Source organism: Mauremys mutica, chromosome 2 (assembly GCF_020497125.1).
Source record: "Mauremys mutica isolate MM-2020 ecotype Southern chromosome 2, ASM2049712v1, whole genome shotgun sequence".
Lineage (NCBI taxonomy): Eukaryota > Metazoa > Chordata > Testudines > Geoemydidae > Mauremys > Mauremys mutica.
Genome location: NC_059073.1, coordinates 147716927 through 147742265, shown reverse-complemented (window position 1 = coordinate 147742265; position 25339 = coordinate 147716927). Strand labels below are relative to the sequence as shown.

Here is a 25339-nt window from a genome sequence, read left to right as displayed (position 1 = left end):
AGCAGATGGCTCTTTAATCTAGCAGAAAACATCCTAATGAAATTCACGTGCTGGAAACTGAAGCTAGATTAATTCAGACTAGAAAAAGCACACGTTTTTAACAATTTGCCTGGGTGCATTCTCCATCACTTGAAGTCTCTGTCTAAAGATATGCTCTAGTTCAGACAGAAGTAATAGGTTTGATGCAGGAATCATTGTGTGATTTCATGGAGGATAGGTCCAGCAATGGCTATTAGCAGGGGTGGCTCTAGGTATTTTGCCACCCCAAGCACGGCAAGGAGGCTGCCTTCGGGAGGTCCCCGGTCCTGCGGATTCGGCGGCAGTCTGTGGGAGGTCCACCGAAGCCGCAGGACCAGCGGACCCTCCGCAAGCATGCCGTCGAAGGCAACCTGCCTTTCGCCCTCGCGGCGACCGGCAGAGCACCCCCTGTGGCTTGCTTACTGCTCGCTTGGCGTGCTGGTGCCTGGAGCCGCCCCTGGCTATTAGCCAGGATGAAGTCCCTAACCTCCATTTGCCAGAAGCTGGGAATAGAATATTAGGGTTGGAAAGGACCTCAGGAGGTATCTAGTCCAACCCCCTGCTCAAAGCAGGACCAATCCTCAGACAGATTTTTGCCCCAGATCCCTAAATAGCCCCTCAAGGATTCAACTCACAACCCTGGGTTTAGCAGGCCAATGCTCAAACCACTGAGCTATCCCTCCCCTGGGCAACAGGGAATGAATCACTTGATGATTCCCTGTTCTGTTCATTCCCTCTGGGGCACCTGGCATTGGCCACTGTCGGAAGACAGGATACTAGGCTAGATGGACCCTTGGTCTGACCCAGTCTGGCGGTTATTTCCTTGTGCAAGGTTCTCTGGCCTAGGTTATACAAAAGGCCAGACTCTGGTCCTAAAACCCTACAAATTGTAATTGTTGCTTTACTGGGCAGATTGGTGTCATAGCTGTGGGAACGCAGAGCACAGACCTCGCCTCTTCTCTGCCTATGATCCTTCTGGATGTGCAGAAGAGGAGCTGCAGCATTCATCTCTTGATGGCTGGCTTGACAGACGACTGGCATGTGTAAGTAAAAGACGGTTACTCACCGTAGTAACTGTTGTTCTTCGAGATGTGTTGCTCCTATCCATTCCAGTTAGGTGTGCGCGCCGCGCGTGCACGGCTCTTCGGAAGATTTTTACCCTAGCAACTCCGGCGGGCCGGCTAGGCGCCCCCTGGAGTGGCGCCGCTATAGCGCAGGATATATACCCCAGCCGGCCCGTCCGCTCCTCAGTTCCTTCTTGCCGGCTACTCCGACAGTGGGGAAGGAGGGCGGGTCTGGAATGGATAGGAGCAACACATCTCGAAGAACAACAGTTACTACGGTGAGTAACCGTCTTTTCTTCTTCGAGTGATTGCTCCTATGCATTCCAGTTAGGTGATTCCCAAGCCTTACGTAGGTGGTGGGGTCGGAGTTAGATGTTGCAGAACGCAACCGCTAAGCCAGAGGCTGCAACAGCTCTGGACTCCTGGACCAATGAGGCAAAGGTGTGGACCGAGGACCAGATAGGTGTACAACACATCCCCCGAAAGGGAATGCGAGCCAGGAAGGCCGCTGAGAAGCATGAGCCCTGGCGGAATGTGCAGCAAGGTGGCTCTATGGCACATGGGCCGAAACAGAAGAGGTGCAGATGCACAACGTCATTGAAGATGAAATCCTCTAGGAGGAGACAGGTATGCCCTTCGTCCGGTATGCCGGTACGATGAAGGTTTTGGGGGCGTTACGAGAGGGCTCAGTCCGCTAGATATAGATTGCGGACGCCCTGCAGATGTCGAAGGAGGGCAACCGTTGCTCTCCTTGCACAGAGAGTGGCTTCGGAAAGAAGACCGGAAGGAAGATATCCTGGTGGATATAAAAGGCCGACACCTCCTTAGGGAGGCAGGTCGGACGTGGTAATAACTGCCCTTGTTCTTGAGGAACACAGTATACCTTGGGCCTATTGTGAGAGTCTGAAGCTCGGAGACTCATGTGGCCGCAGGAAAGACTACAGGAAACTGCCTTGCAGGACAGTTATATCAATGAGCATGTTGACATTGGCTCGAATAGGGCAGTCATAAAACTGGGTAGAACCAGATTGAAGAGCCAGGTTTATGGCGGGGCCCCACTGGGGGGGGGTGTATAAACGCTCCAAGCCCTGAGGAACCAGATGGAATGGAGCGTGAGCTCGGCGGGAGAAACATTGCGCGTTTCGGAGCAGCATGAGAAACGCTTCCACTTGGCCAGATACTTTAACCGAATGGACGATTTTCTACCACCCCGGAGAATCCCGTAGAACCGAGGTCGAACAACGTAACTCGGATCGGTTTAGCCACGCAGGAGTCCTGCTGTGAGGTGCAGGGATTACAAGACCGGGTGGTGAAGGTTGTCGTGATTCCGCGTCATGGGGTCTGTGCCAAGAGGGTTGCTACCGACAGGTGTAGCAACATGGTGTGCCAGTGCTGCCCAGGTTACACTGGAGTGAACCTGATCAGGGGCGCTCTGTCCCTGCGGAGTTTGAGCAGGACCTTGTGAACCAGCGGGGACAGTGGACAGCGTACGGCAGATGGCTGATCCATGGCCTCAGGAAAATCCTCCAAGACCAAGCCTGGGGAGAGGCCTTGGAACGAGGAGAATTTCTCTCTCTCTTTCCGTTCTCGCGAAAGCGAGGAGGGCTATGCGGGGAAAGACCCACTTCTGGAAAACGGAATAGATAAAGACGGGAGGAAACCACCACTTGTGAGACAGGAAGGATCTGCTGAGACGATCCGCCAGCTGAATCGCCTGGTACACAAGGCAGACTGCTCTCAGCTCTTGGACATTGATGTGTAAGGCCAGCTCTTGCGCTGACCGAAGGCCGTGAGTGCGAAACTACACCAGGTGCGCACCCAGCCGAGAGATGGGGTGTCTGTCATGAGGGACTCCGAGGGGTGAATGAAACAGCATCCCCGGATACACCGGGGAGGACGCCGACTCCCGGTCGAGGGAGCCTAGGCTGCTCGGGGGAAACGAGACGACCACGAGTATGCCATCTCTGCCCGGGTGGCACCCCCAGGTGAGCCACGATTGGAGTGAACAGAGGCAAAGCCTGGTATGTGTAGTTGCAAACGTGTAGACAGCCATGTGACTCAGGAAACCGAGGCAAGAGCGAGCCCAAGTTGGCGGGAAGGTCCGTAGACCTTGTACAATTGTTACCCTCGCCTGAAACCAAGGCTGAGGAAAGCAGGCTCTGGCGAGTCTGGAGTCCAGGACGGCCCCAATGAATTCCCTTCCCTATATGGGAATCAGAGTGGATTTTACTATTGATCATCAGGCCTAGACACAGGAATAGGTTCGTGTCGATGCCCACATGACTGGTACTTTGGGCCCGGGGGTTCTTCGAATGAGCCACTCGTCTAGACACGGAGAACGTGTATCAGACGGTGGCGAAGAAAGGCGGCGACTACAGCCATGCACCTTGAATACCCCTGGGCTGTATAGAGGCCAACCGGGAGGGCCGTATACTGGGAATAACGATGGTAGGCCCGAAACCGAGGGTACCTTCTGTGTGGAAGAGAAATGGCAACGTGAAAAACACGCGCCCTTCATATCGAGGGCGGCGTACCAGTCTCCGGGATCCCAGGATGGGATGACGGTCGCCCTGGGTACCATGCGGAACTCATCTACATCGTGACTTGTTGAGTTCCTGCAGGCCTAGGATAGGTCTGAGACCTCCCTTCGCTTAGGGGAATAGGCTTCGCCCTTAGGTACCTCCTGTATAGCTCCGATGAGGAGGAGCTGTGAAGGAGTAGGAAGCACAGACTGTCTGTGCGGGGGAGGGGAGAGCCAGAGGTTTAGGTGAAGATGCAGGAATTCAACTGTGAGCTGAGCTTGGCCTGGGGGAGGGGAGGTGACACCTCTGGCCAGGGCAGACAAAGGAAGGAGGCGGAGGAGAGAGGAGGGGCCGGAGAGGACTGGGAGTCGAAAGTGGGCTGGAGAAGAGAGGGGAGCAGGTAGACCGAGCTCTGATCCCCGGGGGGGGGGGCTGGGAGGCCCCCCAAGATGGACCTAACCGGGGGGATCTGGTTATCTGTGCCTGCAAGACCTGTGTTGGACTGTGTTCCTGTCGTCTAAATAAACCTTCTGCTTTACTGGCTGGCTGAGAGTCCTGGTGAATCGTAGGGAGCACGGGGGTGAAGGGCCTGGGTCCCCCACACTCCGTGACAACTGGGGTCGTCCCGGCGACGCTCGGCCTCCGTGGAGCGCAGGCGGCTGGACTTGGAGAGAGAGATACAACTGAAGGAGATGGAGATGGAGGACCGGCAGAGGCAGCGTGAATTCGAGGACAGGGAGAAGCAGCGCAGACATGAGCTGGCCATGGCCCAACTGAACAACAGGGAGGCCCCGGCTGCGGTGAGTGAGGGGGGGCCCAAGCCTTCAAAGAGCTTCGATACGAACTTCCTGGCCCCGCGTAAGGAGGGGGAGGACATAGACACCTTCCTGACGGCCTTTGAGAATGCCTGCGAGCTGCACCAGGTTGACCCTGCAGACAGGATCCGGTGCCTCACCCCCTTACTGGACTCCACCGCCGTGGAGGTGTACAGCCGAATGAGAGGGGAGGAGGCGCGGGACTACAACCTGTTCAAAGAGGCCCTGCTCCGCGAGTTTGGGCTGACCCCGGAGATGTACCGGAAGAGGTTCCGGGGCCAACGTAAGACCCGGGAGGGCACATACCTGCAACTGGTCAACCGGGCGCAGGGGTACGCCCGCAAGTGGACAGCCGGGGCCCAAACTAGAGAGGACCTGCTTGACCTAGTTGTACTGGAGCACCTGTATGAGCAGTGCCCATCTGACCTGAAGCAGTGGCTGATGGACCGGAAGCCGGAGAACCCGCAGCATGCAGGCCGGCTGGCCGACCAATACATGGACAGTCGGGCGGGGGATGGCAGGGAGGCGTCTCGAAGGAGCAGGTCGGCCTCAACGCAGAGAGAGAGTCACCATGGGACCTCCCAGAAGGAGCCGAGGGAGGGCCCCCACCAAAGGGAAGCATCTGGCGTCAGGTCCAGCCGTCCCACTCGAGGGGACCCACGAGACATGGGCTGCTATCAATGTGGCCAACCGGGCCACATACGGGCCCAGTGCCCCAAGCTCCGGGACAAACTGAGCAGACCAACCCCACACCGGGTCAACTTGGTAGAGACCCAGCCGGATGAGGGGCAGCGTTCGCACGAAAGGGGGGTGGGCCGCGTACCCCCTGCGAAGGAGGGAGGGGGGCCCCGGGTTGACCCCTCCGAGGGGCTGGATGCTCCCAACCCTGAGTTTGGGGTTTACAGGGTGGGCACGGGACTACCCCTCCGGAGCGAGTGCCTTGTTCCCCTGGAGGTAGACGGGAGGGAGGTCACTGGGTACTGGGATACGGGCGCAGAGGTGACGCTGGCCCGGCTGCAGGTGGTGGGCTCAGATCGGATGGTGCCCAACACCTACCTGAACCTGAGGGGTGTGATCGGGACCCCATTCAAGGTGCCTGTCGCGAGGGTGCACCTAAAGTGGGGGGACAAGGAGGGCCTCAAGGACGTGGGAGTGCACCCATATTTGCCCACGGAGGTGTTAATGGGGGGGGACCTCGAGGACTGGCCAAGTAACACCCAGGGTACCCTGTCCGTGAACCGTAGTCAGGGTCGACGCAGGGCTCTGCACCCTGACCCCGGGGAAAGTACTTTGGCCGAGACACCGGACCCTGACCCGGTGGGGAGGGAACGCCCAGGGACGGGGCTCAGAGAGGCTGTGGCCCCAGACCCAGCCGGTGAGAGAGAGCAGATCCCCATCCCTGCCCCAGCGGCTGAGTTCCAGGCTGCGGTGCGGGGAGACCCCTCCTTGCGGAGGATAGGGGACCTGGCCAGCCTCGGGGGGGGACAGACCATGGGACGAGGTGGCCGGAAAAGGTTCCTGTGGGAGAAGGGGCTCCTGTACCGAGAATGGGCTCCCCCAGGGAAGATGGAGTCAGGAGGGATCAGGAGGCAGCTGGTGGTACCCCAGGAGTATCGCCACCAGCTGCTGTGCCAGGCCCATGACATGTCCCCCTCAGGGCACCCGGGAGCCTGGCGTACCCAGCAGAGGCTGCTGCAGAACTATTACTGGCCTGGGGTCTTTGCCCATGTCCGGCAGCACTGCCGCTCCTGTGACGTCTGCCAGAGGGGGAGGAAGGCCCGGGACAGGGGGAAGATGGCTGTAAGGCCCGGGCCCCGCCCCGAGGAGCCTGTCCGGAGGGGGGCCAGGGTCAGGAGGGGGGCTCTGAACCGAGAGAGCCTGAATCACAGCCCCCCAGACTGGAACGTGGGGAGAAGGCCCCAGCCCCGTGTGCACCCCAGGGGTACTAGGGTGGGGAAAGGGCGCGGGCGGCATAAGGTTGTAGGTGGGTCCGAACTTCCCCGGGTCACTGGCTGGAGTGACCCCGCTCAGTTCAGTCTCGGAGGGGGGAGAGGTGTGAAGGAGTAGGAAGCACAGACTGTCTGTGCTTCCTACTCCTTCACAGGAGCGTCCGCACCTCTTGCCAGAGGAATCGCTCGTCAGAGGGGTCCTTAGGAGGGGCGAGGATGGGTAGGCTTTTGCCCCATTGGTGGTCAGAAGGACCCTAATTCTGGCTCCTTTGGGGTGCGGATTGATGGCCACGACCGTGTAAGCCACGCCCGCTGGCCATGTCCTGACCTTGTCAAGGCGCAGGGTAAGAGCGGAGGTTGGGGACGGAAACGTCGGCGCTGAATTACCGGCATGTGTATGCCGAGAGAGAGAGAGAGAGAGAGAGAGAGCAAAGTGACCCTGCTGCCCTTTAGGTTCTGCAGCCTAGGGCCAGTGTTGTCAGAGAACAGGCCTGTGCCACTGAAGGGCAAGATCTGTATAGCGTGCCGCAGCTGCGAGGGAAGGCTCGATAAATGGAGCCCTGAAACGCGCCGCGTGGCAACACCCAAGGCCAGAGTCATGGCAGCGGAGTCAGCTGCGTCCAATGAGGCCTGGAGGGAAGCTCTCTCCAGCTCCGTCCTTTGCTGCAGGAGGGCATCGAACTCTTGACGGGAGTTCCGAAGAACCGACTCTGTAAATTTGCCCACCGCCACCCACAGTAGCGGATAAGCAGGGCTTGCTGGTTCGCTACACGAAGTTGCAGGGCCCCCTCCGGGTACATCTTACGGCCCAGTAAGACCACACGCCCAGCCTCTTTGGATTTAGGGGCTGGTCGCATTTCGATTAGAGGAGGGCCGGAGGGGTATGTTCCTGCCCTCGCCTCATCTGGGGAGGAGGAAGAAGAAAGGCCCGGGACAAGCGGGTCCTGTGTGGGCTCGAGCTCCTGGACAACCTCCTGATCCGGTGGGATCTGGGAGCCCGGTGCCGAACCGGGGGTTGCTCTGTACCGGTCGGACGGGGACGACTAATTGTCACCTCTGGCACCCAGAGCTCGGAGGGAACGGAGCGAGATGGGATCACCGGTACGCCTCTGGCGTGGTAGTACACCCACGGCGTCCAGAATGACCACTGATAGGTCTCCTGGAAGACTCTGGAGGGCACATCGGAAAACAGAGTGCTACGCATATGAAGTGTCCGCACGGGACGACACTGATGCGTGGCTGGATGGCCCTGGAGGAGCTGAAAGCTCTTGGTAGAGTCTCCGTCTGTAACTGACGTTGCTCGATGCGGCACCGGGGATCGGTACCGGTAGACAGACCGGTACCAAGAACGGGACCTGCCACCGAAGCTGTGCCGGGCGGTCGACCGAGGGTGCGAGACTCGATGATCAGAAGTGGCTACTAGCGTCCCGGTGCCTGGGGCTTGATCGGAGCTGAGTGTCCCGGACCGGCGAACGGGATCCTGACCGGTGCCGCGAGCACTACTGGTACCAACATGGAGAACGGTGCCGAGACCTAGATCGGTGACGGGACCGAGAACATCTGCGGGACCGCGACTCTGAACGGTGCCGCTGTGCGGTGCCGAGGTAGGGTGGTCTGATCAAGGCAGGCTTGCCCATCGACTATGTAACCCCCACCGGCGGTGCCGGGGGTTGAGGCAGCGTAGATGCTGTCGTTGCAATCAGCCCCCTCGCCGTGGACACTGTCTCCGGCGTGGAGGGAATAGTGAGCTCGACCATAGCTGGCACCCCGGATGCAGCTTCATAGCGAGCTCGACCACGGTCCGTACCGGGGAGCTTTCCGGCACCGGACTCGACGGCTCTTGCCTGGCCGGAGTTAATGGTGCGGACATTGACGGTGCCGCGGCAGACATCGGTGCCGGGCGATCCCACTGAACATAGCGCTCGGCTGCGGAGCAGGCGGCTCGGACGCAGCTTCCTAGCGAGCTCGACCACGGTCCGTACCGGGGAGCTTACCAGCACCGGACTCGACGGCTCTTGCCTGGCCGGAGCTAACGGTGTGGATACTGTCGGTGCTGCGGCAGACATCGGTGCCGGGCGATCCGGCTGAACATCGCGCTCGACTGCGGAGCAGGCGGCTCGGGCGCAGCTTCCGGGCGAGCTCGACCACGGTGTGTACCGGGGAGCTTTCCGGCACCTGACTCGACGGCTCTTGCCTGGCCGGAGTTAACGGTGCGGATATTGTCGGTGCCGCGGCCGACATCGGTGCCGGGCGATCCGACGGAGCATAGCGCTCGGCTGTGGAGCAGGCGGCTCGGACGCAGCTTCATAGCGAGCTTGACCACGGTCCATACCGGGGAGCTTTCCAGCACCGGACTCGACGGCTCTTGCCTGGCCGGAGTGAAAGGTGCGGATATTGTCGGTGCCATGGCAGACATCAGTGCCGGGCGATCCGACGGAGCATAGCGCTCGGCTGCGGAGCAGGCGGCTCGGACGCAGCTTCAGAGCGAGCTCGACCACGGTCCGTACTGGGGAGCTTTCCAGCACCGGACTCGACGGCTCTTGCCTGGCCGGAGTAACTCTTCATCCTCCAGGAGAGGGGTCCATGCCGAGGGTACGTCGGAGTCAGCGACGGTGGTGCCAGGAGGCCTTGGCGGCACCGGCGGTCCGGTGCCGAGGGAGCGTGCCGTGAAAACTAACTAGCGCTCGGCGCCGAGAGCGGAGGAGCAAGAGCTGCCTCCCTCAGGAGCTGTTTAAAACGAAAGCCCCGCTCCCCTTTGTTCAGGGATTAAGGGCCTCACAAATGCGGCACTTATCTGTGAGGTAAGACCCCTCGAGGCACTTAGGAGAAGATCTCTTGTCAGCAGCGGCTTGTGGCCGGGCCGAGCATTAGAAAACCCTGTGGACCGGGCATCGGACCCGGCACCGGGTGAGGGGAAGGGGATAAACCCCAACCCCTGTAAAATAAATACACTATACTATTCTACAAACAAACAGAGTTAACTACAACTATAAACAGAACGAGAGAAAACTACGAGTAGCTAGGGAAGTGGAGGTCAGCTGAGCTGTGCTCCACTGTTCCAACGGCCGTCACGGGCGGAAAGAAGGAACTGAGGAGCGGACGGGCCGGCTGGGGTATATATCCTGCGCTATAGCGGCGCCACTCCAGGGGGCGCCCAGCCGGCCCGCCGGAGTTGCTAGGGTAAAAATCTTCCGAAGAGCCGTGCACGCGCGGCGCGCACACCTAACTGGAATGCATAGGAGCAATCACTCGAAGAAGAAGAGGCAGATCTCCTTTCATCTAATGGAAGGTAACCTGTTCGCCTACGTGGCATAGGCCCAATACTGTTAACTGCTCCCAGAGATTCTCCTTGAGCTCAAGCAATGAGGCTGTTAGAGAAGGAAGGTGCGGCTTATCCTTGCTGTCACTTATTAGCATTGTTTATATTCTGGTAGCGCCCATAAGCCCTGGTTATGCACCGCGGCCCCACTGCGCCAGGTGCTGTACAGACAGAACAAAAGGAAACATTTCATTGTTACAAACGTTCATTGTTTTTAAAGTGGATTCCATTGGTTGAGGACACAAAACTGTCCAATTCCCAGTGATCGCCTGCTCCCCCATCAGCAGCCTCTCCCTGAGGCCGAGGCCTGAGCTGGCCACTGAGACCCAGCAATTCCCTGGGCCTGAGAAGGGGCCCTGGCACGGCAGTGCAACCATCACTCACTGTGGGCCAAATACTGATGTGGGGCCCACCAAACAAGACCTGAACTGGGCGGTGCACGCCCCAGGACCCCTCGGGATGAACACTCGCATAGAAGCAGGGTGATGCTGTTGCTGAGCTAGGCTCTCTGCGGGCAGCGCTGGGACCGGAGGAGCAAACAGGGACCTGCAGCCCAATGAAAGCCAGTGAGGGACGTGTGAGACCACAGGGTGCGTGAGGTCGCTCTTCTCAGAGTCCTGAGCAGCGAGACACCCACCTATGCCATAAGGGGGCTGCCACGGGCATTGCAGGGAGGCAGGATCCTGCCATGAAGCTCATCCCCACCCAGCCAGCTCACGCAAGGCCGCAGATGCTGGTGAGGGGACAGAGGGTGGTGAAACACCCATTGGCTTCAGTAGCATTTGAGGATACAGTGCGGCAGGGCTTGGAGGTGCCGAGCCAGTGCCCCTTTCGACAAGGATCATCCAACCTGGCTCCTGCTGCGGACGGGGTCCCATGCCACCCTCCGCATACTGGGAAAAAGAACAAACCCAAAGGTCACGTGACCCACTCCCAGCACCCCTCTCCCCAAACCAGGGGGAGACACTCCGCACCCCAATCATGCGTCAGAGCCTTGTGCAATCTCCAGGGCTCTCTCTGCAAACAGCTGGGACATGTGATTCATTGAACTCTCTTATCAGCCTCACCCAGCGGCCAGTGCAGCAAAGCCAAGGTGATGAAACGGCTGCCTACTGGCTGCTTCAGAGCAGCATTTCCTTGGCACAGGGGCACAGACCCCAGCCTGCTCAGGATCCCCTACGTACCCCAACCCCCCACGCCAACCGGCAGAGAAGATGCAGGATTCAGCCTCACAGTCTTTAGTGTTTGTCTGAAAGCCCCTGATCCCAGAATCACAAGACTCTCAACTTGCATTTAAAAAAAAATTTCCAGCTCTCGCCACTGCAAAGAAGAGCTGGGGAATGCAAACCAAGCACGCGCTAAAGGCTAGAAGGCCAGAAGGCAAAGAAAAAAATCACGCGATTTCATGATTTTTAAGACAATCTCAGGATTTTCTGGGGGCTGGCGTCATGATTTTTGTCCGTTTTGCATTGGCAGTACTGGAAACATCCCAACATATCCCCCATTAGCTACACGCTGGGGAAGGTTCCCCCCACCAGCTAGCTGAGGTTTTTATTTCTACAGGGCATTCACTGAGGAGTTAGTAGATGAAGACTCAGTTCTAGTAACTGGTTTGGAATCCATTCTTTGTCCACGTCTTTCCTCCATCGCAAGCCAACGTGCTGCAGAACCTCACGTTTCTTTCGCACCGGCTGCCGGCTGCCCAATCATTAACACATTTTGATTTTCTCTCTTTGCAATATGGACAGAGAGCAACATGCACTTGCAACATGTTTGCTTTTGTTGCAAGCACAAGCCCTTGGCTTCTTCTGGAGACCTCTGCATTGCATTACAATCTCCTCTGCATGGATTGCAAATCAAGCTGGTCTCTGCCCTTCCCTGGTCTGCCTTTTGGCCTTGGGAAGTGTTTGGAAGGAGATGCAATTCAGTTCTTTTCCACCCGAATGCTTTGCTTTGGGGGACACGCTTTTTCACCAGTCTTTGCCACGTTAACTCAATCTCTCCCAATAACTTTGCTTTGACCTGGTTATCACTTATGCCTTGGATAATTTGGTCTCATTAGCCCACCTGCTGACTGGGCCATTCCACATAGCTTAGCTTTATTACATAGCTCTGTAACATGATCCTCCACTGTCCTGCCTGGCTGCTGGTTTCTTGCAAAGAACCCATGCCCCTCTCACTCTCTGTAGCCCCTAGCGCAGGGGGTGGGCAAACTTTTTGGCCCGAGGGCCACATCTGGGGATGGAAATCGTATGGCGGGCCATGAATGCTCACGAAACTGGGGTTGGGGTTCAGGAGGGGGTGAGGGCTCTGGGGTGGGGCCAAAAAAGAGGAGTTCAAGGTGTGGGAGGGGGCTCCATGCTGGGGCAGAGGGTTGGGGTGCAATGGGGGGTGAAGGCTCCAGCTGGGGGTGCAGGTTCTGGGGTGGGGCCGGGGATGAGGGGCTTGGGGTGCAGGAGGGGGCTCCGGGCTGGGGCAGAGGGTTGGGGTGCAGTGGGGGGTGAAGGCTCCAGCTGGGGGTGCAGGTTCTGGGGTGGGGCCGGGGATGAGGGGCTTGGGGTGCAGGAGGGGGCTCCGGGCTGGGGCAGAGGGTTGGGGTGCAGTGGGGGGTGAAGGCTCCAGCTGGGGGTGCAGGTTCTGGGGTGGGGCCGGGGATGAGGGGCTTGGGGTGCAGGAGGGGGCTCCGGGCTGGGACTGAGGGGTTCAGAGGGCAGGACGGGGGATCAAGCTGGGGCAGGGGCACGGGAAGGGGTCAGGGGTGCAGGCTCTGGGCAGTGCTTACCTCAAGCAGCTCCCAGAAGCAGCAGCATGTCCCCCCCTCCAGCTCTGGCATGGCCAGGCAGCTCTGTGTGCCGCCCTGTGCACAAGCAGCTCCCATTGGCCGCAATCCCTGGCCAATAAGAGCTGCAGGGGTGGCACCTGTGGATGGGGCAGCACGCAGAGCCCCCTGGCTGCCCCTGAACATAGGAGCTGGAGGAAGGACATGCTGTTGGTTCTGGAAGCAGCGGTGCATGGAGTGGCCCCCAACCCCACTCCCCAGCTGGAGCGGGGCAAGCCCCAGACCCTGCTCCCCAGGAGGAGCTGGCGGGCTGGATTAAATCAGCTGGCAGGCTGGATGTGGCCCACAGGGCCGTAGTTTGCCCACCCCTGCCCTAGAGGCTGCCACTAAAACGGAGACCCCACCGTGCTAGGCTCTGTACCTAGCAATGAATAACAGTCCCTGCACTGAAGCGCTCAGCATTTTTCACTGATAGTTTCACACACAAACACTGAACGACAAACCCAGTCTGACTGTTACCGTGGGATATTTTGGAGGATTTGAAAAAAATGAAGCATCAACCTTAAACCATTTTCTTAAATACATCTTTTAATGGCCGGATTCACCCACATGGTGCTGCAGGCAAGCACAAAGGAGACAGAACACAGAACAGTTCAAATACGTCTCCAGAGGCTTCGTTTCACCAGCGCAGGGCAAAACTGCTGGAGTTTCCACCCCAAATTCCCTCTCCCACTTACACCTCCCTACGCTGCCCTGCACGTGTGTGTTCCCCTTCCCTCTTTCATTCACTATATTCCCCTGCACCCCTCAGTCCCCCCCTCAGAGATTTGCTGCAATAGGTAGCTGTGGAAGAGAAATATTTAGGATTACTGGTTGGATTTTGCTGTCCTTTTTTATTAGCTGAGAATGTAGCTGTCAGCAGAGATGGGGGCATAAAACTTTCAGCAAAACCCCCAGAGAATCGCCCTCTTTCAAACAGCCCCCACCTCCCCATACTCCCCAGAGGAGCGAAGCCAGGTTGCGCTCAGAGAAGGCAGCCTCCCATGCAGTCAGGAGGCAGAGGGGAACAGGAGAATTCTGTTTCCAGGGAGGAGGTGCTGTCACTATGAGGAGGAAAGACTGTGCCCCACACAGAACCAGGCTGAATCCCTGCTTTTCTGCACACCCCACTTCCATCATGCAGTGCTTTTCAATCACAGATCTTGTAGCGGGTCGGAATAGCACCCCCACTCCCATTTTACAGATGGGGAAACTGAGGCACAGAGCAGCGGCAGCAGCCCAAGAAGAGCTGGGAATGGAAACCCAGGTCTCCCATGCCTCAGGCACACAGGTGAGCCACTGGCCTACATTGTGCCCCTGATCTGGGGGCTGCTAGGCTGACAGCTCCTCAGACCTTGCCATGGTGAGCCCTGCCGGGCGTGTGGAACCCTTTGGCATCTGTCTGAGCCCTCTAGAGCCCCCTCAGGACATTTCCTTTTGCTCTGGTGCTTTGGACACACACACACACACACACACCGTTTCTGCTGTCTGTGTTTGATCCTGGAGGGCGGGGGAGATTTCTTGGGCACCTAAGGAAGAAAGATCTGGCCTGGAGGAGGCAACGGTATGGGCACTGGCCCTTTAAGATGGGCGATAGAGGCCAGCGTGAGACAATACAAATTATTAGAGCAGAAAAACGCCTTTTGATGTGGAAATGGGGCATGCACCACAGAGACGCCCCAGAGGGCTCAGGCAATGGCTGCCTTGGCATCTAGGGTGCCCAAGGGAATTTGTGGGAGATCAGCACCCACCAGCACCAGCTGCTGCCCATGGCTGAGCTCCCAGTGACTCAGCGGGAGCAGGAGCAGGCCCCGTGTCTCAGGATGCCCTTGGGGAGCTCAGTCCTGGGGAGGGAAGGATTGGATCCCCCTGGTGACAGTCACAGAACTGTCCATGGGCCCAGAGGCTGGGTTGTTCTCGGCCCCCGCTTCTTGGAACGGTCTCCAGCCCCTCTACCCCCGCTCCCAAGATCTGCCCCCTCCGAGATCTCTGCCCAGGAGGCTCAGCTGCACCAGGAGCATCTGCTCTGTCCTCAGATCAGATTGTGGGTCACAGATTGGGGGGCGTCTAGATACAGTGGCTTCTACAGCCGGTCTGGTGCCTAGATAGCACAGTGATGGGCGCTTTAAAGAATGGAGAGACTTGTTCTCGCTGAGCTGTCCTGACTGGAAGCCCGAGCTGGATGCGCTCACGCTGCACCTTGTGTCATCACTTACACCTGGGCCAAGGGAGGTTAAAATCATTAGCAACAAGGCAGGCAGCATGGCCTAGTGGAGAGAGCGTGGGCCTGGGGCCCAGGTGGCCTGAGGCCCTGGTAACCTGGGTTTTATTCCCAGCTCTGCCAACAGCCTCATGCAGTCACTTTCCCTCACGGGGCCTCAGTTTCCCCACCAGCACAACAGGGATAACTATAGTGACCTCCGTTGTGCCCAGCATAAGTTCACCCCCGGCCCACCCAAGCCAGACACAGCTCCCAATCGCAGCACCCCCCAGGACATTCAGAGAGCTACTGCTCGCAGTCCACACGCTCCCTTGGGTGCTCAGGTCGGGTTACCTAGATCCAGCTTGCAGAGTCCTGGACATTACAGCAGCACCTGGAGACCAGCTGAGATCAGGGCCCGGCTGTACCAGGGACAGCAAGAGACAGTCCAGCTAGACGGGCCAGGCACAGGCAGGAGGGGCGCAGGGCACAGGCAGGCCTGGCAGTGCCACCCCGCTCTGCTCCTTTGGTTTTTAAGGCTTGTTTGAATGAAGCTGGGGGGGGGCAGGTTTGCTGGGGAGTCGCTAGCCAGCCCCGGGGGGGGGCGCTTTGCACCGGGGGGTGCCAGGCTCCAGCCCCTTCCCCCCTCCCCACGGGACCCCCGCGCGCGGCTCTCGGTTAGCCAGGGCGCCCCTGCCGGGCTGCCCCCGAGCTGGCGAGCGGAGCCTCGGGCGTGGAGCGGCCCATCCCCGTCGGCTCGGGGCGCCCGGCCCCGCGCTGCCCCTTACCGGTGCTGACAGGCCCTCTTGGGGGCGCCCCCCGGCTCCTGGGCGCTCCGTGGCCCGTCCTGCGGCGGGGCCAGCGCGGCGTCCGGCTCCCCGCGGAGGCTGCCCATGAGCGCTGCGCTGCGGTGCGCCCTGGCCAGGGGAGCGAGCGAGCGGCCGGCTGGAAGCGGAGCCTTTTATCGCCTGCCCCGGCTATCGGGCCGCGCCAGCCGCCCCGCCCCGGCCAGTCCGCGGGGCTCGCAGGGGGCTTCCTGCCGGAGACTGCGGGGCTTGGTCCCGTCCCAGCGGGGACGGCTCCCCCCGAGTGTCCCCCAGCCCGTGCCCGAGCCCCTCCCCCGTGTCCCTAGGGTGCCCTCCCCAACCCCGTGCCCGGCATGAGCCTGTCTCCCCAGAGTCTCCGTGCCTGAGCCAAGCTCACCACCCTCTGGCACTGCCCCCCACCTGCCCTCCCCGCTGCCCACCCTGTGCCCACCTGATGTCCCCGCACCCATCTCACATGCACTCATCAGCCCATGCCCCCCAGCCCATGCCCACCTGCTAGCCTGGGGCGCCTCCCATCCCGTGCCCTGCCGCCACCATCCATGCCCACCCGGGGGCTGCTTTGCTGTAGTCTCTGGTTTTCCTGTCCTTATGGTACCAACCCAGGTCCCCCTGCAGCCCCAGCCCGGCACTCCCTACCCAGCGCCCCGAGCCCCGGAGATGGGCGGGAGACTGGCCAGGGTACCTCTGTACACACCCCACGGGTCGATGTCTCAAAACTTCCATCCAGCTGTGGGGTGATATTAATTTAGCCATCACATAAGACACAACAGAAGCTCATGGGCTTTCAGCGGTGATGGGGGGACCGAAGCACAAGGGGGGACACTGAGCAGATGGAGGGACGGTTTCTAACTAAAGCAAGTTGCACTTAAATCTTGTTGACCCTGTTCATAAAGCATTTGAACAGTATCTGGAGCTTGGCATTAGAAAAGGTTCAGAGACGTGCAACTAAAATAATTAGGGGTTTGAACAGGTCCCATATGAGGAGAGATTAAAGAGGCTGGGACTTTTCAGCTTGGAAAAGAGGAGGCTAAGGGGGGATATGATAGAGGTCTATAAAATCATGAGTGATGTGGAGAAAGTGAATAAGGGAAAGTTATTTACTTGTTCCCATAATATAAGAACTAGGGGCCACCAAATGAAATTAATGGGCAGCAGGTTTAAAACAAATAAAAGGAAGTTCTTCACACAGCGCACAGTCATCCTGTGGAACTCCTTGCCTGAGGAGGTTGTGAAGGTTAGGCCTATAACAGGGTTTAAAAGAGAACTGCATAAATTCATGGAGGTTAAGTCCATTAATGGCTATTAGCCAGGATGAGTAAGGAAGGGCGTCCCTAGCCTCTGTTTGTCAGAGGATGGAGATGGATGGCAGGAGAGAGATCACTTGATGATTCCCTGTTCTGCTCACTCCCTCTGGGGCACCTGGCATTGGCCACTGTCAGCAGACAGGACACTGGGCTGGATCGGATGGATCTTTGGCCTGACCCAGTATGGCTGTTCTTATGTTCTTGGCCCTGGGAGGCACCGCTGAGGCTGGGCCAAGGACCTTACTGGGGCAGGAATATCTGACCCTCCAGACTGGATCAGACCAAAGTCCCCGCAGCCCAGTCTCCTGTCTGCTCCAGGGGGAGGGAGATGTGGGTAACCACCCCCTCCCCCCGAGGTCTCCTTGGTTAGTCACTAAGGGGGATGTGAAACAGCATCTGCGAGGGACACACGGTTTTGTCTCAGCCAGCCTGGATAACTGGCACCCAAGAGTCATGGGATGGGGGTGCCCCAGGCTGTCCGTCCATTCCCCGCAGCCCTCTGTCTGTCCGTCCATCCCCCACAGCCCTCTGTCTGTCCATCCATCCCCCAGGGCCTCTGTCTGTCCATCCATCCCCACAAGCCCCCTGCCATCCATCCCCCACAGCCCTCTGTCTCTGATCAGCGCCAGAGCTCTGGCCTCCCAGAGGCTATAGCCAAGCCTGTTACCATAGTCCATGCTCCTGGCATTCCCCTGGCCATCTCACACTCCTCGGTTCATAAATGTGAAGGCCGGGAAAAAGTTGGGAATGACTAAAGTGTCTTCCAGAAAGGCCCCGGGCGTTGGCCAAAGCCATGGAGAATCCATCACCTCCTTCCGGACGCTGTGCATATGCCTTATTTCTAATTTCAATTTGGTTCAGCTTCCGGCCACTGGCTCTTGTTCTCCTGTGCTCCATTAGGTGACTTTAGTAGCCTGTGCTGTAATCAAGGCGACGTTTAGCCTGTTCTGGACATATTAATCAGATGGACCAAGTCTCCCGCACTCAGGCATTTCCTCCAGCCATCCAAGTCTTTGAGGGCTCTTTGCTGGCCCGTCTCCAATGTTTAATCCCCTTCTTCCTAGGCCTGGAAGGGGCCATGAGCGGTCGTCTGCTCCGGTCCCTACTCTCCAGGCAGGACCACAGAATAACGTTTTGAAATGTGGCATCAGAACCAGAGGCCATAGGGCTCACCAATGCTGCGTACAGAGGTAAACTCATCCCCCTGCTCTCCACTCACTGCTCCAGTCTAATGGGCCAGGAGACCTAATGACACAGGGGAGCGGTGTCACGGAGTCCCCGGGTGATGCTCTGGAACTGCTCCCCACAAAGCCAGTCAGGACTTTGGGGAGCCTCCTCTCCCATGGAGCAGACTGTCTTCAGGGCAAGAAGCTCCCACGGCTTCACCTCCTGGGTCTCTCCTTGGAGCATTCATCATATGCCCCTCCGTGCGCTTCCCACAGCGAGTCCGCCCAGGTGGGGTCCTGGGGAAGCCAGAGGGTCCTGCACCCCCACTTTGCAGCCAGCCAGTAAAACAGAGGTTTATTAGATGACAGGAACACGTCTAAAACAGAGCTTGTAGGTACAGATAACCGGACCCCTCAGCCAGATCCATTCTGGGGCCCAGTGAGCCAGACACCCACGTCTGCCCTCACTCCCCGTCCCCAGCCAGCTCCCAACTGAAACCCCCTCCAGCCCCTCCTTCTCTGCTGAGTTCCTTTCCCGGGCCAGGAGGTCACCTGACCTCTTTGTTCTCCCACATCTTTAGCATCTCCTTGCAGGGGGGAAGGGCCGGGCTATTAGTTGCCATGGAGACAGAGGGTCGGCCAGAAACGGAGGCACCCACACAGTATTCAGAGGAAACATTAAGAACAGTCCCACTTCCTCACAGGCGGTTTACCCCACAGCTCCCTCCCCCCGGCGCAGATAGGAGACTGGGCTTGGGGGACCTTGGTCTGATCCAGTCTGTAAGGCCTTTGACCCAGCCCAGGTTCTGAGCGGTGGCTTTGCAGGGCCAAGCTCCAGATACTGTTCAAATGCTTTATGAACAAGATCAAGGTGCAACTTGCTTTAGTTAGAACCCCCCACCCACCCCCCAGCGCAGTGGCCCCACTTGTGCTGCGGTCTGTGTGACTTGCATCCCTGTGTCCATTCGAGTTGCACGCACACCTCCCGGGGGGGGGGGGCTCCTCAGTGGTGCCCCACTGCTGGTGAGCACCTGGCTCTTTCCTTGCAGAGGCAGAGCAGCTGCGTTCGAACTCGGCTTTACCAGCAGAACCCCATATGCATCTCAGGGGCTGTCCCAGATCAGCCAGGAGACTGCAGGGCCCCTTCCAGCCTCATAACCCCCATGCAGGAGCTAGACCATAGGGGGAAACTGAGGCACACAGTGGTGACAGGGCTTTCCTAAGGCCCCCACCCTTCGACAGCCAGAACTAGAACCCAGGAGATCTGATTCCCCCTCCCTCACCTCTAACCACTACATCCCACTCTCCTCCCAGAGCCTGGGATAGAACCCAGGAGTCCTGGCTCCCAGTGCCACCCCCCCCCGCTCTAATCACTAGACCCCCACTCCCCTTCCAGATCTGAGGAAAGAACCCAGGAGTCCTGGCTCCCAGCCCCCTGCTCTAACCAGGGCCAGCTCTAGCTTTTTTGCCACCCCAAGCCAAAAAATAAATAAATAAATAAATAAAGGGCAGCTGGACTGCCGAAGCAAAAAAAACCAAAAACTGGCACCCAGCGGTCAAGGCGGCTCACAGGGGGTTGAAGAGGAGCATCTGCCTGCTCCCTCCACCCGTGGGCAGCCAGGCACTGCAGCCCACTAGCAGCCGGGCGAGAGGGGCTCCCCCCTCCAGCCTTGGGGTGTCTCTCCCAGCCGGGCAGGCGGAGTCCCCGGGGGCTGCAGGAGGTGCTGGCTCAGCCACTCCTTTAAAGGCGGCTCGGCCGGGCCGGGCTCTGAGCAGCACGGGAGGCGGAGGCCGGTGCAGGCGGCGGGGAGTGGCGCGTCCTGGAGAGCCCGGCGGCACAGTGAGCAGCAGGGATCGCTAGTTCGTTTCCCCCCGGGCCAGGGTCTGTGCCCCTGCAGGGCTGGGCTGGGACTGGTAGAGTGCGGGGAGCCGGCCGGGGGCTCCGGAGCTGTGGACCGGGCTGCCAAAGCAAAAAAAAAAAAAGAACCACGGCAGGGGAGCTGGAATGTGCCACCCCAAGATTGGCCGGAATGCCACACCTTACAACGTGCCACCCCAGGCACATGCTTTCTCGTCTGGTGCCTGGAGCCGGCCCTGGCTCTAACCCACCAGCCCTACTCCCCTCCCAGGGCTGAGGAGAGAACCCAGGAGTCCTGGCCACATCCCAGTCTGGTGCGCTGCTAAGCCACTCAAGTATATTGACCAGTGGTTTGGGGAGAGCCCTTCCCTCCAAAGCACGTCAGACCCTGCTTTTGCCCGTTGCCCCTGACGTCTGCTTGGCGGCGGAGGGCTGGGCCTGAGGGGCAGGCCAGTCATGGCGCAAGCTGACGCCAGGGCTCTGCGGCGCCATGTGTTGGGCCAAACTCCCTGGGCAGGGCTCTGGAGGCAGGGTGTGGCTGGGTGCTGAGTCATAGAGCCAGCAGGGCTGTGACCCTGTGACGTGCGTGGAGGAGATCGCAGGGGCCATACCCACCTGGCACTCCCAGATAACGGGCCCCCTGGGCCGCCTGCCTGTGGCTTGTGACACCCCAGAGCCCCCAGGCCAGACCCCATGAGGCCTGGCTCGCCCCTCCCCTGACAGAACCAAACAGGAGCTACCAGCTGGACTGGGTGTGGGGGAGTGGGCTCTGAGCCCCATAGTCAGCACCAGCCCTTCCGTGCTTGGAAACAGACTCTGGGAGGGTGCGTGCAACTGCCTGTGTGTTGTGTGTGTGCAGCTGGGTGTGTGTTGTCTGCAGCACTTCATGTGTAGGTGCACATGTGTACACAGAGCGTGGGCCGTGTGCGCTCAGAGATCACTGTATGCCCTGCTGGAAGGCAGCCAGTGCTGGGCTGGAGCGTGGCTGCTGCTGACAGTAACACAGCCCAGCCATTGAGAAGGGGAATCCAGCATCCCTGGAGGGGCATGCTGGCCGCAAATTGCTACATGGGGCCCGAACCTCAGCTCCTGTGGAAAGTGCTGGGGTGGGGGCCTTACACCCCAGAACAGCCTGTCAGGATCCTGCAGCACCACTCTGGGGCACTGGGAACAGCACTGAGTGTGTGGGGCGATCCCCCCCACTGAGCCCCCACCTCACTGCCTGCAGCACAGCGCCCCCTAGTGCTGGCCTTGGGGCCTGCACTGACTGCGAGGGGAGAGCACCCCGGGCTGAGTGACTCGTTCACAGCCCCCATCCTGCCATTATAGGGGTCCATGCCCTATAATACAGTTGCCATGTGTATCATGGTTGTGTTAGGTGTGTCTGTGCTGGCTGTGAACAGTGAGTCTGGGGCTCAGGACTGTGCCGTGAGGCAGCAGTGCCAGGCTACAGGGGGTGTCATGTATGGTTATTATTGCTCAGAAATGTTACTGACAAATCTACAGCCAAGCCCATTTGCAGGGGAGGGTCCTTTGAATGAATCAGCTGACACAGCATGGGGGAGGGGGCTGCCGGTCGGGAGTGAGGGGCACCAGCAGAGCTGTTTGTGGGGAGCCCAGGGCTGGGATAGCAGAAAGGCTGCAGGTCAGGATTGAGGGGCACTGGCAGTGGAGGGGGCTAGTCCCTACCCCCACATCACACTGCACTCTCAGGCCCTTGCTTTCATGGGCACCAAATTGCCTCTAAACCATTTAAAACACAGAAGACTCCCAGCAGGGGAGAGGGGCTAGTGCATTCCCTGCCCTGGGTGAGGAGCAGGCAAGCAGGGGACACAGGGGATCAGGAGGGCTGAATTGCCCCCATGGGTCAGTGCCGCCAGCCCCATTCATCCCCCAGCAGCCCATCTGCAGCAGTCTCTGCTTCTCACAGCTGATCCCTCATCCCGCCCCACACACCCCCAGCCTGGCTGACCCCCAGTGGCCCTGGCCCCCTTATCGCTCCTGTTCAAACAGCCAGCACTGCATCAGCAGCAGAGTGCTCGGCAATGGGACCTCGAGGAGGGGGGAAGGAGGTGGGTTGGAGGAGGATCCATCCTGGGGGGTGCATGGGGTGAGGGTGAATGAATTCCCTGCAAATGGCAAACAAGCAAAGTTCAAGGTCTCCTTCCGTCCCAGCGGCGAGGGGGGGCAGCACTCCTATGGGCACCAGATTCTGCCAGGTCACTGTGCCTGGGAGGGCATTTCCCACTGGATCCCCCCAGCCCCCAAAGCCAACCCGCTGCTGCCCAGGGGAGATGCTCTGTGCTGAGAACAGGGCGCATGGTGGGAGCTGGAGTCTGACCCCTGCTGTCTGTGTTTGTATTTCAGCAATGAGCAAAGCCTCCCCGGGGAGGCTGGCACTGATTAGGATACCCCCCTAATTTTACAAAGGGGGCCAGCAGGCTGGCTGCCCAGGTCTCCAGCATAGCAGCCACATATGCACCCAATCTACATGTGCTGATCAGCCTAGCTCTGACCGTTACCCCACATGCCCTTCTGAGAGCCAGGGCCGGAACCCAGGCGTCCTGATCCCCAGGGTACTGCTGATGGAGCAAACAAGTGTGTGCCCCCCAAAGAAAAGCTTGTCATGTCTCCCGCTGGCTGCAGGCTCCAAACAACAGCCAGCTGTTAGTTCTGGGGCTGGGATATGCAGGTCAAGGCTGGGGGGCTGGAAGGTTGAGGCAGCCACTGGAGCAGGTTGTGGGGGGATGTGGGAGACTGCCCGGCTGGAAATGCTGCTTTATGTAATTCGCTGGGAGAGAAACCAGACCAGAACCCAGAGGCAAAAAGAGAAGAGATCGGGACCAAAGTCAAGAGGTTGCGGTCCAGTCCAATCATTCTGGTGCCTTAAGCCAGATGGCACCAGGAGATTCTGCAATGACTTCCAGAAATTAAACCAGGTGGTCCAATTCGATGCTTGCCCCATACATAAGATAAACGAGCTAATCGACTGACTGGGAGAAGCACGATTCTTGTCCACCATCAACCTGACCACAGGTTATTGGCCAATCCCTCTGGCCAAGGAAGCCAAAGCCTTTTCTACACCAGAAGGGTTGTGCCAGTACACCATCCTCCTCCAGCAACCTTCCAATAGCTCATTGATAAACAATTACGTCCACACAGCAAGTATGCTGCTGCTCACTTGGGAGATGTGGTCATACACAGCCCAGATTGTGGGATGCACCCGGAAAAGGTGGATGCAGCACTAGATACCCCGAGGAAAGCAAGTTTCACTGCGAATCCCTCCAAATGTGCAAGCAGAAGTCGAATACCTCAGGTACCGCGGGAAGAGGCGTCGTGAAACACCAGCCACACAAACTTGAACGATACAAAGTTGGCTGTGACTGATCCGGAAGAAACAGGTTAGAGCATTTCTGGACATCATGGGGTAGTACGGGCAATTCATTCCCAACTTTGCAATCAGGGTGTCACTGGGCCTCAGTGGGACACAGCTGAGGATGCCAAATTCAGGATACGCTGCTGAGAAATGGAACAGACTCACCCAAACTGGTGGTTCTTCTATCATTAGATTACACCAGGCCAGTAACAAAAGTGACTGTCTGTCTCACCACACTGGTTAACAAGAAGCCAAAAATGCAGGCTCCTTAGGCACCATAACCCGTGGCTCACCACCCAGGCGCTGGACTCTGTGCGGAGTGGTTACTGAAAACCAATTTCATCAAATATAGGGTCCTTCCAATCCCAAGAGATCAGCCACTTAGCCGGGTCAATCTATAACTCAGCTTTTACCCAGTGATCACTCTGCTGCCAATCCTTTAGTGACTAAAATCTAAAGGTTTAATAATAGAAGAAAAGAAGAGACTTAATAACGGCTAATAGGTGAAATGCATACACATAATTGCAATGTCCTTATAGCAGGTTTGTAGCAGCAATGGTACAGATGGCTGGCTTGTAAAGTCTCTCTGGGAACTGCCAGAAGATTAGAAGGTCCTCAGTCCATAGTTCAAAATGTTCCTTTTAGTTGTAAATCCACAATCCGGAGAATCAGGGCTGGGAAGAGGCAAAATGGAGCCATCTCAAGGGTCTTTTATATTCTCTGCCATGTGCCTGGAATTTTACTGTCCCAAACACAGCTCACAGCCCCTGTTCGTGGAAAGTTACCGGCCCAAGATGGAGTCCAGGCTCACATGGGCATGGCACATGTCTTTACATGCTCTGATGACTCACAGGGGCACCCATTGCCCATACCCTTACTGAGGCGACCACAGGAAGGCTTACAGGGTGGGGTGAATTTCTTCTATGGCCCATTGTTAGAGTGGAGTGTCGTGAATGGGCCCTCCACACATACCTGATGTCAATCTATGGGAGGGTGTCACCCAGGAATACAACACATGTATGATACACAAGTCCATAGCCATTATTCATAACTGGTGATACAACAATGATACGTGTTTATAAACCGGATAGTCATACTTAGTAATTCATAGCTGTTCCATTGACACCTTACTTTGTACCAGAGTCATTGCAATTGTATAACCACAGTAATATCAATCCGACAGCATCACACACCATAGCCTTTGACAGACCTGATCAAGGCCTGGGGCCCAGATGTCACAGTATGGAGCAGTGCAGCTGCAGAGGCTTGTGCAGAGCTGAGGACAGCCCTCTGCAGTAACCCGGTGCTGGTGGTCCCAGACTCTGAGCAGGAGTTTATACTACAGAGGGATGCCTCCGAGGTCTGGTTGGGAGCTGGATTTCCCCACCAGGTCGGAGAGGAAGAACCCCTGGTCTTGTACCTTAGTAGGAAACTCCCAGAGAGCCAAAGTACGCCATGGTGAAGAAGGAATGCCTGGCAGTAAAACAGGCCATTCGAACCCTCCGGCACTACCTATTCGGGCGGAGGTTTGCCCTCGTCACAGACCCCCAGAAATGGATGCACCGGAACAAGGACAGACATGCCAAGGAACGCGACGGTTCCTGTCGCTTCAACCCTTCCGCTTCGGAGAGCCACCCAGGGCACGGATTAGGCACGGCCTGACGAGGGTGCCCTGGTTCTCAGCCCACGGCGCAGCCGCAGGGCGTTGAGCAGGAGGGGATTTGTGACAGTCAGACTGGACGGCTGTGAGAGGGTGGAAGGCCAGTCATAGGCACCAACTTCCAGATTTCCCGGGGGACGCTTGACGCCCTGCTCTGTCCTAGGCCCGGCCCCCACTCCACCCCTTCTCCCAATGCCCCACCCCCAGTCTTCCCACCCCTGCTCCGCCCCCTCCCCCAAGGGTGCCCCCTATTCAACTCATGCCTCCCCATAGTGTGTGGGGGGGGCACGAGCAAAAGGGCAGGTCACATGTGTGTCCCCATGCTCAGCCCCGGGGCCACCGCACTCTCCCCACCCCGTGTTACCTGCGGGGGGGCACCTGCCCTCCTGGCATGTTCTGCTGCTCTCCCTGCCCCCCAGGAGCCCAGACAGGGAGCAGGAAGG

At 58.4% G+C, this 25339-nt stretch overlaps 1 protein-coding gene across 3 annotated transcripts in view; it reads right to left on the bottom strand.

The window, feature by feature from the left end:
• LOC123362543 (cytosolic purine 5'-nucleotidase-like) overlaps positions 1-15604 on the bottom strand; it is a 39458-nt gene extending 23854 nt beyond the window's left edge. Inside the window, exon 1 of one of the 3 annotated variants that reach the window (XM_045002913.1) lies at positions 15494-15604. In XM_045002913.1, coding sequence (XP_044858848.1) covers positions 15494-15600 — 107 coding nt within the window. In that variant the 5' untranslated portion in view covers positions 15601-15604. Of the gene's footprint in view, positions 1-9381; positions 9432-12469; positions 12511-15493 lie in introns of those variants that run through there. The other 2 variants (XM_045002914.1, XM_045002915.1) reach the window with 2 other exon arrangements.
• Between the last annotated feature and the right edge of the window lie 9735 nt (positions 15605-25339).